Here is a 15194-nt window from a genome sequence, read left to right on the forward strand (position 1 = left end):
TATCTCTCGTTGCTAATGTTTAATTATTCAATATGACTGCATCGAGAAAACAGGAGCTTCGACGATATACGTGCTATCGAATTAAAAATCTTACAAGCATTTCTGGAAAAAATACAACAATACAATGTACGACAATTTCGGAGTGTACCAAATATCTGAGCATGCAATACGTTTTCAAGCGCGCCAAAAATGGGCGCAGCTCGACAGTCAAACCTTGATACATCGAAGCGTGTCGAAGCTCGAAGCTCAAAGCATCAAGAAGTATCACGGCGTCCATGGCATTACATATGCACGTGGTATACGCACGTAACCTTAGCGCGCAGTGCATCGCATTTTGTTACATTGCTGATAATCCGCGTTCGCGTCGTCCGCGGACTGCGGAGCCGGCGGAGCGCAGTATGCCGATGGATCGCGTGACGCGTGTTGAAGAAGTGACACCGACACCAATCGACACGCGACTCGTAGGTTAGACCGCGCGCTCCGATATCGATCGACAAGAGAGGACGAAAAGCAAGTAAAATCCCAAATCTACGAGCACAATGCGGACGGCTATTGCGGTGTTCTGTGTCTTCCTCGGCTGCTGCACCAATGTCGTGTTTTTGGAACTGCTTGTCAAGTGAGTATGACCGATGATTCGGCCAACCTGCCAGTGTTGCGTAACAGCGCGCGCTTTACGCTGTCTAGTAAAATTTTTAGAACATTATCTCATCTTTTATTCATGCTCAATGTCCATTATTGGATAAGACTTATATCCATTTTTATCTTTGTAAATTAACGTCAGTCTCGGTTTGCTTTATTCTTTACCTTTTTTTTTTTGTAATTCTTAAAACTAGAAAAATATAAAGAGTAATTTAAATTATATAAAAACGAAATTTAGATTAAATTTGTGCGTGATTTACATTAATAATAATGGATTAATATTAAAGGTAAAGCACTTGTCATTTATAATACTTTATTCAAAATTGTGAAAAAATAACAATTGTGAAATGACACTAAGGAATGGATGATAAAATAATTTTTTATTTCAGGGATGATCCTGGCAGTGGGAATCTCATCACGTTCTTGCAGTTTCTTTTTATAGCCATTGAAGGATTTTTATTCACGTCCAAATGTGGCACTGTCACACCAACCATAGGCATAAAGGATTATTTAATTTTGGTCACAATGTTTTTTATTGCCAATGTGTGCAATAATTATGCGTTCGATTTTAATATCCCTATGCCGTTGCACATGATATTTAGAGCTGTAAGTAGTCGACAAATTCTGGTAACAAATACAAGTTGCAGACTTTATCGTATATGCTGTAGGTATATGCTGTACGTTGTGTTGTTTCAGGGTTCTCTTATAGCCAATATGATTATGGGTATTGTTATTTTAAACAAAAAATACGTGTTTAGCAAATACTTGTCAGTATTCATGATCACCTCGGGAATAGCGCTCTGCACAATTGTTAGCGGCAAAGAGATTAAATCTTTGCAGCAGAAAAATATAGTGCAAGTACCCACGACGCCATGGGAGGACTTCTTCTGGTGGACCCTAGGCATATCGCTGCTCACAATTGCCTTATTTGTTTCCGCAAGAATGGGTATTTATCAGGAAGTACTGTACAGCCGATATGGTAAAAACGCGCGAGAAGCTTTGTATTATACAGTAAGTTTTTCTTCTTGTATTAAATATCAGCACCATACCAATTGACAATACGATGAAAATTTTGTTACAGCACTTGTTACCTCTGCCATTCTTCCTAACGCTAGCGCCTAATATTTACGATCACTGGAACTTTGCACTTGCATCTGAACCACTAAGGTTACCTCTCATTGATATACATATGCCATCGTTAATTGTATATTTAATTGGAAATGTTCTGACGCAGTATCCTTTTCTAAACACAGTTATATACAAATATGCACACACAATATCATAACATCTGATATATCTGATATAGGGACTTGCACGAATAACATTGTTAATAACAAACACTGGTAATATTATCATGTGTGATTAATAATATGATGACGGATTGATATAGAATACTGACAGTGATCCGAATTTCTCGATTCTCGAGTATTATTATATCATACAATGATTTGAATAATATTGCCAGTATTTATTGGTATTGACAATACTGTTTGTAAAATTTCTATATGAGGAATATATAACATCTCTTTGAAATATTCTCCTTAACTGTACTTTCAGATACATGTGCATCAGCTCTGTATTTGTGTTAACAACAGAGTGCACCTCTCTCACAGTTACTCTGGTAATAACGTTGCGAAAGTTCCTGTCATTGTTATTCTCTATAATTTATTTCAAAAACCCGTTTACTATATATCACTGGATTGGTACTCTACTAGTCTTCACAGGTACAATTATTTTCACGGAAGTGATACCAAAGATTACACAAAGCTTACAGGTACCTAAAACGAAGAAAATGGAATAAATTTTACAATAAAAAAACAAAATGTATTAATTTTAAAGCAGGCAAATAATCATTTTTTTATTACTATTAACTACATAATTATGAACGCTGTTCAAGGCATTTTGTAGTTTTTTTTTTGTTGCATTATTTCGATACATAAAAGCAGTACGTAAAAGAAGATGCGTTTAGCAGAAAAAGCAGCTTTGCGACTGTTATAAGAGTCTTTAATATCTACAATATTAGTTTTTGTCCTTAATTTCTGTCAGACCTAAATGTATAAATCACTCGTACAAAAGAATTTTCTTATGCGGGGTCTACAATAGCAGCAGGAGTAATGGAGTAAGGAGTAAGAGTAACAATTAACCAATTAAAAACCGGGAGTAAACGAAATGGGCAAATCTCATTTCATATTTCTTACTTCTTACTCCTACTCCATTACTCCTGCTGCTATTGTAGACCCCGCATTATATTTAATGATAATTGCAAAATTGCTTTTACTAATAAACGCAACCATTCTCGAATAGATATGACGTAAAAATGGTCTTCTCTTCTCTGTTTTATATAAATTTGTTTTTGGAAAATAATAGCGGATGATTTTTAAAATGTAATTTCTACCTCAATTATACTTTCATATTTAATTAATGAATAAAAGAATTGTACTCCCTTTTTTCATCGCTATATATGTATCTGATGGATTAGTTTGTTAATTGCTCGCGTATAAATTGCACTATCGTTAATTTGATCAATAATTTCGCAAGTTCAGTTTTAACGATGCAAGTATATTTTCGTTTGATATAGTATATATTTTTTTTACAATAAATATATATCTTTCTATCTAGCAACAATTTAATTTAAATTCGATATCAGGGCACAGTGTTATAGATGATCGTACATCACTTAATTTAAATCTCTTAGGCTCGTTGTTCGGAAAGTTCTTTCAGAAAATGGCAGACACAAAAAAAAAAGTAAAAAGATCCATAAAGTTAAAACAACGAGAAACATGTTTATGTCGCTGCATTATATCTTGGCACGCATGTAACTCGTAAAATATCTTAGTTACATCTAATTTAGTTATATCTAAATTAATTTCGTATTTACACTATTTGTGGAAAGAAGGATGTACAATGGCACGAGTTAACTAACCGTATACGAGCTAGCTATCTGAATGCTCGCCGAAACAAACATCAAACACGATTATAATATAAATGTACAAAAATGTAAGAAAATAAAACTAAAATCCAAGAAAGGGATACCGTTGTCACCGTACACAGTCGTGATATGAAAATTGAACTTATTTTATCACGAGCTTAACGTCAAGGTAAATAAATGTAATATTCGTTTCTAGCTTAGTAGTTCGTATTACAATATGTATATACGGCATATACGCTAATGTGTATTATAAACGTTGCAACAATAGAAGAAATCTAACAACTACTATTAAATTGGTCAACGTATATGTATAAATAATTCTTATCGATTTATTCTTGCGATTAGTTTTAAAAAAAGATGTACGATAATTAAACGATACATACGTCCCAAGTAGCAAACTGACGTCAAATATGGTCTTAAAGATGTTTTAATGACGTTTGAAACGTCAAGAAGACGTCATTAAAACGTTATTTGACGTCACCTTGCTACTTGGGGTAAAAGTCATATAATTTATGTCGGCAACAAATAGATTTTTATTTTACTAAATTATGAAATCAATTTAGAAATTATATAGAATTAACTTGACTAATTTAGTACAGAATTGTAATACTTTACGAAATCACATTGATCTTTTACATATTTACAATCTCGTTTTTCTTTATATTATGCGATACAGATTGCGAGGTTAAACACGTTTTTATATGATAATTTTCTGTGATATAAAATATTTAAGATTGTACTTCAATACATAAAATATAATTCAATTGATGCTGTTCAAAGTTTCATCCTCGAATTATAGGGTAAAGGCGGGCATTATGGCCAGGCGGGTAATATGGCCACAATGCCCGTATTAAATATTCTAAACATTGATAAACATCGATAATGTATAAAAACCAATTATTGCAGCTATTCTTGAAGTTTGGTAACAAGAACCTTTCTATTTTGTTGTTATTTGTGGTTTGGAGAGGAGAGAGAGAGAGAAAGAAAGCAAGCCCGAGATTCGAGCGAGCCAGCTACCTCAATCCGACGTTTCAAATGCTTCAATGTTTATGTTTTGTACAATTAAAATTGCCTCACTTTTGCAAAATGTTACACTTTTTTTATAGTTGGCCATATTATCCACCTCACGTTTAATATGGCCAAAACGCATGCTTTCAGATTCTTTTTTTTTCTTCGAATATGGATAGATTTTAATTGATCAAGACATTTCGTCATTAAAGCTTATTAAATACACTAGAATTTCAGAAAGTTACGAATTAAAAAAGCCAGCTGTTTGAAAATTATGACCTCAAATAGAAACTATGGCCATAATGCCCGCCTTTACCCTATTGTACATATGACAAAAAAAATCGATAATTTAGAAATAGGAGAAAATAATGCGCTGTGAATTCATAATTCGTCTGAAAAATATTCTATAGTCAATGTAAAATCAGGTATCACAAGAATAAATCACATGCATATTCGTAATTCATCGATATTTGAGTTGAACATCATTTCACATTAATCGATCTATCGGTTTTGACAAAATCCAAATGGTAATGGATTATTAAAAAGGAAGTGACTCAGGTTTCTCCACGACCTTGAAAATATTGGATAGTTCGTCAACTAAGGTTTCATATCGATAGGCTACTCGTATGTCTGGTACGTTAGTTCGAGTGATATCGTTACCAGCGACTCCTTCTTTCGTATAGTTAGGTCCCAACCAATACTGCTTGCTCTGCAAGATAAAAAATAAATCACTTTTTGTGAAATACAAAAAAGATGCGTTATCACTATAATAAGTTCGTAGAACATTTGAAGAAACGTCAATTCGATTTCTCAGATTGTTCTTTATGTACACGGAAGATTAAAGAGCTGATATAATTATTTACCTTATGTGGAAAACCACTCATTAGAACGGAATTGCGTGCTAGCTCGCACATATCACACGAACTGAGTTTCCACACTTGCGCAGCAATACTATATTCTTCCATCAAAGGTTCCTATAATGAATGCATTGTATCAACATATATCAAATCAACTATGAGATGCAATTAATGTACAGCAATAATTATTTTTATGTATAATATTCATGAATTTTATAAAACACAAAAAAGAATACTGTATACTTATTGTTTTACAATACATAGTTTATACAATAACTGTTTACCTTAGTAAAATGAAATTGGAGAGGATCATCCGTGGACAAGCTTACACATAGCCCTCTAGCAAGATATTCTGGAAGTGGATTACGGTGATAATTCAGGAAAAGTGAATTGTTACTAAGCGGCGACATTGCGATGCCAATTTGCGCCAGGTAATACAGATATTGAAGCACGGGAACTTTTCTGAGCAGTAGGCCGTGTGAAATGTTCTCCGCCATCATGTAGCCACACACGAGATGTTGAACGGGTCCTGCTTCACCGCAGTGAGGTCTCAGGACAAATGTATTAAAACCTTGTTCTCTGTAAGAGAACGTTTATTTTACGTTCAAAATGTAATAAGATAATTACTCAAAATAAAATCGAAAAATTTAATGATCAACATACGCTCTAAAGTGATTGAGAACCGTCATATTTGCATAAGTGTAATATTGATAATATCCGTATGGCGGATTCTCTACATCATCCCATTCTGCAGGTGGAGAAACATCTTTATCGAAGAGAGGATTTTCTGGTTTACTTTCATCGTCTACAGAATCAAAACCTATTACCTGTGACAATTACAAAACAAATTTAAAGATTTCAGAAAATAACAGTAACAAAAATAGATAAGAATAATAACATAAAATGGATAAACGTACGTATTGAAGAAATTTATGCAGCTCCGGATGAGAATTAGGATCATTGGTCACTTCGAAGAGCGGCAGGAAGATGTTGTTAATAATCTCTTGGAAGTTCGTCATAAGCTTGTTCAGTTTAAAGATATCACTACAATGTAAAGTGCGAGTTGTGAGAAATTCATCGAGTTTAAGTGTTGCGCATTAAACCGGTACGATAAACTTACTATAATCTAGGAATCTGTATAAGCCAGCGCACATTATCCGAATAGACGTCACTCTGGATTGCCCACTTAGCTAATTTATCCCACTCTTCTGGACCTTTGCCGTAAATCGAAAGACGCAGCTCTGCATTCTGATATTTAGACTCCTCAAGATCGCTTGCGACCTCCTTGATTATCCGCGCGAAATACGTGCCGTTCAGATAATTGTCAGTCTTGAGGAAAACCTCACGCAAGCGACTCTCACCGATAGGATTGTACTTCGCGTTGAACTTGTCAAATCTATGAAATGTGTTTCTGTCCTGTGAAAAAAAGGAAAAGTAATATACAATATTACTTTTTGAAGGGTGTTTCAATAACTTAACATAATCATTATTCGAAAAGATACTTACTGCATGCACGTCCAACATGTCGACGCTCAAATCGTAGGTCGTCAGATTCATAGATTGAAAAACCTCGCGGAGTGTCATGGTCTCACCACTTTTGGAACAAGTGACGACTTCGTCGGCGTGATTCTTCAACGTTTTTTTGATGAATCTGAGTAGGTGCTTTTGATTCATGCACGAAGCCGCATGTATGTGAGTATCAACCTGTGAAATCGATCATATAATAGCGCGATTTGACCACACACGTCACTGATGAAACAGAAAAAATCAACTTCCAACAACATACAAGAATTTTTAAGTCTTTTTTTTAATTTCTTGCTTTAAAATTAAATTATTCTGTTTCTAATTTTACAATAAACATTGACTTTACAAATTCCTGATACATTTGCGAATTCGAATCGTTTATGTACAGACCTTTCTAATATTATAGAAATCTCTGTGCGGCACGGCTTTCTGACTCGCCAGTTCTCTGAGTTCATTTAGCAGCACGTGTAGCTGAAACTTGGAAGAGAGGTAACTCAATCTTCGATAACAGAAGGATTTTAAAGGTCCATCGGCAATCATGACGCACAGGAGGTTCATGTCCCGAACGAAGGTCGCCAGGTCCGGATACGAATACGGGAGCGGCTTGCCGTTAGCCAGGTCCTCGTCATTGGCGAACAGGTTGAACACGCCATTGACCGGTGCGATCTTGTAATTCTTCGTCGGTGGAAATTCGCATTCCCACGGATCGCCCCGAGAGGCAGGCGCATGTACCGGGTGATCTGTTGATAATTAATCAAGATGCGTTAATGAAACATCGTTTAGCATGCCAATTATATGTTGCCGCAGCGCTGTTTGATTTTTTTCGAGAGAAATAAAACTATCTTGCGCGTGTCAAAGAGACTCTACGATGGTTCAAAAAGTAGCTAGTAGCTAGCGTGACTCAAAACAGCGTGCAACAGGAAATTCAAGGTAAGGATATTAATAGGTACTAGGAAGACCTGTCCGAGAGACGTCTTTGATCAGCGCGTCGATGTCCGCGTCGGATTGAGTGCCGCCGATTTCTTTCTCAATCTCCAGTAGCTCTTTCCCTTAGGAAATATGTAATAAAACTGGCATCGTATATACTCTTCATTAACTCATACGCTAAAGAATGTGTAGCACACTAAACTAAAGCTGTGCTTTGTATAAAGCTCCACACAAGGAGCCGCGTAATTAGATATGCATCGTTTTCAACGAAAAAGAAAAGAAAAAATTACACAACACGAACAGCTTGACGTCGTTAAATTGCTATCGAGCGCTTGAAGCGTTAATGTTAATTGCGCTGAAGTGTTTTGTAAGCTTACAATTACGTTTCCTTGATACACAATGGCACGAGTGAAGGCACGTCCAACGGGAATATGTGTGGCAATGGAACATCGGATTGGATTTCTAACAAGTGACTTTAAAACTCGAGCCGTTTCTCAATCAACGATAATTACCTTCGATCGCCTTGCGATCGTCGTGATGAACTTCGTCGTCCGTAGTGAGCGGCCTTTTATCGATACTACGCAAAAATCTAGAAGTAATAGAGGGGAAGCTCTGCTTGGAATTGTTCATATATTTTTCACGTATTGCCAACGCTTGCACCAACATTTTGGAGGCCCTTTGAAGATCTTCCAGAGGTACCTGCGTTATTTTCAAAAATAAAATATGATAATATAAAATGATTCAGAATAAGAAACGTTGCAACAAAGTAATTTTTAAAAAACGTTCATGCAGTGTTAATTACAAAACATTTATTATTTATTTATGTCACATAATTTTGATTATAAAATAAAATAAAGTAAAAAATATATATAAATTAATTTAAAATTTAATGAAAAATTAATATTTGTGCTCAAAATGATTTTGATACATTTCACATCAAAATTATGACGATAAAGTTAGATTAAAAATATCTCTTATAGATTAATATGGATGAGAGATGAAGGGAGAGAAAAAGCTAGGTGAACAAGGGTTTCATGCGTAAATCCGCAGTCTCAAGGTTTCCATTTCACACAAAATCTCCAGAGACATATCGTATATAAACCATCCGTGAAACCATAAAGCTGAAGTTACATCTCAAGTAGATCAATCTCATGTCAATTATTTGATATTTTACAATTATTTCTCGAAAAAATATCAAATAGGTAACAAATTTTTATGTACTTTAATTATTTATAAAATGTTATTAATTACTTAATTCTCATAAAAAAAAAATATATATATATATATATACGTATATAGCAAAAGTCATAGCAAAAATAATCATTAAATATAATGCAACAATTTCTAAATTATCACTGCATTCAATAAAAAGATAATAAATATAGATAACAAATACAAATAAATCATTGACAAATAATCACTATTATTTAAAAATATAACAATCATAAAGCATTTTATTATAAAAATATAAATTAGTTAAGATCAACAGTCTGAAACCCACCCCGGAAGTGTCTTCGCCAGATATGGAGACTCGTTGAAAATGAGGCACAAAATCATTTTCTTCGATCTTAAAGGCATGATCAATGTCATCAGGAATTCCTGGATGAAGCGATGGCTCATAATGACTGCGGCGTTCCTCAAGATCCTTTGCAACTCTGTTAAATAGGCAAAAAACCATTTACTTTTCTTAAAAAATCTATTCCTTTTTATATAAAATAAAATTTAACAGTAAAGTACATTTCTACAAAAAATAGTTCGCAATTATTTTTAAAAATACTATAGAAGCCAATTTTTTATTTAAATCTGATGATGATGACTTAGAATAAGTTATTTTGCAATATTTGAATTTTAAATATAAAAAATCTCGGCAACTCAACTTGATTTGTTTAAATGTTATTAATACAAAATTTACTCAAAATTAAAGAGTAACAAAATGCAAAATCTATTTGTAATCCTAAAGCTTCAACATTCTATCTCATTTTTATTTCATTTTAAATTAAAGCAAAGAGAATTTTCTTTCATATCACTATATGTTGTATTAACAGTTGCCCTATGCAGGACAATATCTAAAATTATCTTATACAAACGTCGATAGGGAAAATTTATAGCGAAGTTAATTCACGGTTACAACAACGGCATATGAAATACATTTTTGTGATCGACAGTCTTCAATCACAAAAGAGAAAGGTTAAACTCGATGAAGTCGTGACAGATACTTCATGGACTTTTGATCCGAAGGTTATCAATGAATATCAAGGCGATACTCTTTTTCTATATAAGTGTCATACACAAATTAAAAACTCTGTAAGCCGCTATTCAATTAATGCATCCCGCATGAGATGTTTCATTAATGTCTATCCATACAACTTGGTTTATTCCTTCTATTTGGTCATCTTGGTCTATTTTCCATAATTTCATAATTATTATCGAGAATTATAACGAGATTTATACATTGAAAATAATATCTCTGACAAAAAATAATAAAATGGTTTGTAAAACATAAAATAACTTTTAAAAGAAAATATTTTACACATCTTTTAAATCAAACATAAAAATATTAAATTAAAAATTAATATAATATAATAATACAAAATGAAACGATTAAAACGAGCAAACAATATGTTGGAATATATAAAAATTAACGTATTTATTCTCAGTTTATAACATTCAAAAAATATTGAGAATAATGTAACAATATAACAAAAAGTTTCTTGGAGGTTGGTCGAAGAATTAAGAGACTTAACAAATATAATTTAAATAACGTGATTGTGGATAAGAATTATAAGTCCAATGATGAGAAAGAAGTGGAGGAAAGAAAATCTTTCTTAGTTATGCCTTATATTAAGTCTCCGATATAATCGCCTCAAAATTAGACAGAAAATGCATCAACATAGGTTTCCGTTGCATTAACAAATTAAATAGTATCGTCAAAGTGCAAAAAGACAGAAACTAACGGACTACTAATGACAATGTAATATATAAGATAAATTGTGCCAATTGCGACGCTTCATATGCTGGCAGACAAAGAGACATTTAAAAACACGCATAAATGAACATAAAAATAATATAAAACTTGACCCGTCAAGACATACAGTTGTTTCTGATCATATCACACAGTATAACCATGCATTTGATTGGTACAATGTTTTAATATTAGACACGGAAAAAAATTATCGCAAAAGATAGTCTCAGAAATAATGCACATCAAGGAACAAAAAAAATGGGATTAATTTCATGAAAGACATGTTTTGGACAGCTTAAAATAGTGACAATTCTCGACAATTTGACTATTCTCTCTTCGTCCGTGAAACATATCGATTTTCGTTGGATGCTACATTTTAAGTATTTTGACCGTAAACAGACGCTTCGGTTAGAGATACAATACCAGTCTCGTGTTCGCCACTGCACGAGATATAGATATACTTGTTTTAATAAAAATCATGCGAGTCCGTTGACTTTAAATTTATTTTACCCATCGTTCCGCTGGTTTAGTGGGGAAATATACCGGGTTCACACTGGAGCTACATGTGAGTAATAACTTATTGGGATTCTAATTTTAATTGTGAGACGAAATTGTTAATACATATTGTTTTTTTACCACTCGATTGTTACCTCCGATATGGGACTTGTGCGAATTGATATTTGGCGATATGAGCATTTAGGAAGAAATTGAAAGATAGATGACAATTGTTCTCGCTTATTAACGACGAACGTAGTTCAATTTCGTCCCGTCGCATTTCCTATATCGCTATCATGAAATACCTCAGGCGCACATAGCGCTGAGTTGCAACGTCAATTTCCGTCCGGAACAAGATTAGTATTATGTGTATGTCAGCCTTTGTTAAAAATCTGCTGGTTCACAACCGAAAAATTGACCCTTTATTTCATTTTATATTCATGATTTAAGCTTGCGTCAGATTCGCTGTTCTTATTACCATCGTATTGATATGTTATTGTACGCTGAAGAAGGACAAGTCAGTCCAAAACTGTTCGTTATATTGTTACGTTATTCTCAATATTTTTTGAATGTTATAAACTGAGAATAAATACGTTAATTTTTATATATTCCAACATATTCTTTGCTCGTTTTGACCGTTTCATTTTGTATTGCTTTGCAGTACAAGCTTGATCAAATAATATAATATAATAAATAATGTTACTGTTATTAATAAAAATTAATATATTATATATTAATATCGTAGTTAATATATCATAAAATTTCTAAACAGTATTACAATAACAAATTAATTATGCGATTTCCTATTCTTTCTAATTGTGAAAATTGAATTCATCAATAATCTGAATATTTAGTATTGAATATCGGTATTGAATTGCATGTTTGCCCTCAAATATGATATTAAGCGCATAGTATAATAATTTATAATGCATGTTGATCAAATAAGAGCGATAGATCAAATCACAAGAGTTAGCAACAGACTTGTATGTTCGGTTTACAATTACGAGTACGAGAATTTAAAAAACAAGTGTAATTCACCATTCTGTTCTCATAATATCAAACCACAAATTACCTTAGGAGAATCCTATTATCTCTTGTCCATCGTTTCGACTCGATTGCGCCAGCGAACATGTTATGCGATACCACGTGCTGGAGATCGATCGCTCTTACGCGCGGAATAAATCGCAGTGCGGAAGTGCGAGTCAAATAACACGACGCAAATTCGTGCCGTTCTTTTCTCCACGTTCATTTGATATTCCTTTCCGAGAAAGTTTTCACGAACATGATAACAGCGTTTCTCGATCACAATCGTAGATCGACCGTGTTGCCCGATCTTCGGTAACCCGGCCGAAAATCTTCGCGATCTTTCATGATTAGTCGGCCGGAACACTCGATAAGTTCTCTTTATAGAAGCTGATGGAACACGATGGCAGCCACGTGGTCCTTGCTCAGTTTCTTCCAAAATTTTATGCATATATTTCACCACCTTGCTGTGTTCTGTCAAACGAACATAATTGTTCCAACTTCATTCGATAATTATCACTTTGCTGCAAGAAATTACATTCCGCGGAAAAAAATATTTTGCGTTGAATTAAAATACACAAAGAGTCACTGAAGCGAAAAATATCACATTAAAATAAATTGTAAAGAAAAACGGAAAATAATATATGTATACAATTTATTCGCTCAAGTGAAGTTTATTCATGTGCATGCAGAAATAAATAGAAGAAATGTAAATTAATGTTATTTCTATTATATTAATATTTTTTAATCATTAACCTTTAGTTTACTAAGGTATCTGAGACAAATAAATTCAGCAGAAAAAACCTTTTAAATTTATTATTTAAAAACGCGTTTTATTTGTCTAAAAGATGTACAAAGTATAGGTCCGATAAGAAGATGATTATTTAAAATTAAAACTAGCAGCAATACATTTGTTCAATACAATGAAAACTTACCATAAAAAATTTTTAAAAGTTTATTAAACACACATTATTTATATATTTTTCTGTATTATATATTATATATTATAACATATTATAATATTCAACTTCTTAACTATACTCTTTAAATTTCCTAGAGTAATGTTTCTCTAGGAAATTTAGAGAGTAGGAAACAAAAAATTCATGTATCTATTGTTTACATTAAGTATATTTTTTATGCCATCATAAGACTCATTTATGATCATTGTATCGTATTAAATGTCAATCAGCTTAGTCTGTTGAAAACAAATTTGCTTGCTACAATTTTTGTCAACAAAAAGTATCATTTTATGCAAAATCTGTTATAGTAAATGATATCAACAAATTTGGTGACAAATATATAATAAAATCTGCTGACATCACTGAAGAACACATTGTTGCACTATCTGTGCAAAGCTAAAAACTTTTACCAATCCCAACACGCAAACTTTCCTCAATTCCTAAAGAAAGAAAGTTACAACTTATGAAGCACAAAGAGTGACTAAAAATTTATTCTAAAGAGTGACTAAAAATCATTGCTCCATTTCAGCAGCAGATTGATATTGTAAATGTAAAGCATGATATGAAAAATGTCGTTAGAAAGATATGAAACAATATCCTAAATGATACCATAAGTTAAGTGTATAACTTAAACCAGAGGTTATCGATTTTCAATACCGCTAATGAAAAGTTAAAACTGTTTAAATGAAGAAAATTCCAAAAACAATTTACAAAGATAATTATCAAAGATTATTTTAATGTTCAAAAAAAAGTTTAGTTTTTAAAAAATAATGTTTATTTTTAATTTATTTTTTATATTCGGGTCTTATTAAATGCATAAACATATAATAATAATCAGAGATTTTAAAAAAATTGTATTTATTTAAAAATAATTAATATAAAAAAATATACTTTTTATTGAAATGAAGACTTTATTCTTACAATTTCAATATCCCCAAAGGATTAAACCAATTAATTAGATTCATTCGGTTCAGATACCTTATTATTTTGTTTATTTTTCGCGTCAGTGCATCCTATTTAACTTGGTTGGCAAATAGTTGCGGGATGTGGTGAAAGAGTAACAAAATTTCACGTGTAAATAATAGTGTGCTATACGATGTTGCGGTAAACACGTTTATCACACCTTTGTATATACTTGCTTCGCCAGCGCAATAAATCTCGGTAAGCGTCGCAACTAAAAAGTTTATAAGAGGAAAATGCCAAAATAGCTAGACGCACTAATATCAATTTATGCGTGACGCATTCAAGTAAATAATACCTTCAAAGTTTCAAAATATTTATTCACTGGTTGAAAAATTGTAAAACTTCACTTTTACTGAATTTTCTTATTCATTTCTTGTAAATCCCTGATCATCCAATGCCAGGGTCTCCGCGAGATCCGCGAGATTTGAATTTGCATCTCCGTAAACTATAAGAGCAACACGCAGGTGAGCGAAAATTGACGGGAAACGACATTAATGAATTCAAATCTCAGCTCAATGATTATGAATTTAAATCGAATATCTCCTCGAACTGCGATTCGTATTGCACGTTTCTGCGTCATCGGTGCTGTTGACGTGATGTTTAAGCGCAAGCGAGAAGCGTCCCTCTCTTCAATTGACTCACTCGCCAGCATCGGACGATCTCGTTCTCAATGTGTAGTTCGCGTTAAGGATTAATGCCGCTGCACTCCAATCACGTATAAACGCGAAACTCTTAGCTCGTTATACTTCATCTCTCTCACGCAATATGCCAGTTATGTGAAATCGAACGCGTGTTGGTGGTTGCCGTTGCGTTGCAGTACGGACGTTCTCAAGCTTCGGCGATGTATATAGTAATTGCATCTCACGGCGAGGGGATCGATAAATCAAAATCTCTGATTCTCCAAATCG

At 33.2% G+C, this 15194-nt stretch overlaps 2 protein-coding genes across 11 annotated transcripts in view; one reads left to right on the forward strand and one right to left on the reverse strand.

Moving 5' to 3' along the window:
- Positions 1-539: 539 nt before the first annotated feature.
- On the forward strand, positions 540-3384 carry LOC105828240 (UDP-xylose and UDP-N-acetylglucosamine transporter). Its single transcript, XM_012666482.3, has 5 exons — positions 540-616; positions 1029-1245; positions 1336-1650; positions 1721-1872; positions 2197-3384. Exons 1-5 carry the CDS (start codon positions 540-542, stop codon positions 2438-2440), a joined length of 1005 nt encoding a protein of 334 aa, XP_012521936.1. The 3' UTR covers positions 2441-3384.
- The window catches only part of LOC105831934 (AMP deaminase 2), a 40295-nt gene continuing 28278 nt past the window's right edge, over positions 3178-15194 (reverse strand). For 6 of the 10 annotated variants that reach the window (XM_012672419.3, XM_012672420.3, XM_012672426.3 and 3 more), the window contains 11 exons: positions 9386-9539; positions 8397-8583; positions 7908-8006; positions 7348-7697; positions 6940-7137; positions 6554-6849; positions 6351-6477; positions 6097-6260; positions 5718-6012; positions 5440-5550; positions 3178-5285 (listed from right to left, as the gene is read on the reverse strand). In XM_012672419.3, coding sequence (XP_012527873.1) covers positions 5115-5285; positions 5440-5550; positions 5718-6012; positions 6097-6260; positions 6351-6477; positions 6554-6849; positions 6940-7137; positions 7348-7697; positions 7908-8006; positions 8397-8583; positions 9386-9539 — 2152 coding nt within the window. In that variant the 3' untranslated portion in view covers positions 3178-5114. Of the gene's footprint in view, positions 5286-5439; positions 5551-5717; positions 6013-6096; positions 6261-6350; positions 6478-6553; positions 6850-6939; positions 7138-7347; positions 7698-7907; positions 8007-8396; positions 8584-9385; positions 9540-12413; positions 12544-15194 lie in introns of those variants that run through there. The other 4 variants (XM_012672422.3, XM_028194287.2, XM_012672429.3 and 1 more) reach the window with 3 other exon arrangements.

The sequence above is a fragment of the Monomorium pharaonis genome, chromosome 3, assembly GCF_013373865.1.
Source record: "Monomorium pharaonis isolate MP-MQ-018 chromosome 3, ASM1337386v2, whole genome shotgun sequence".
NCBI lineage: Eukaryota > Metazoa > Arthropoda > Insecta > Hymenoptera > Formicidae > Monomorium > Monomorium pharaonis.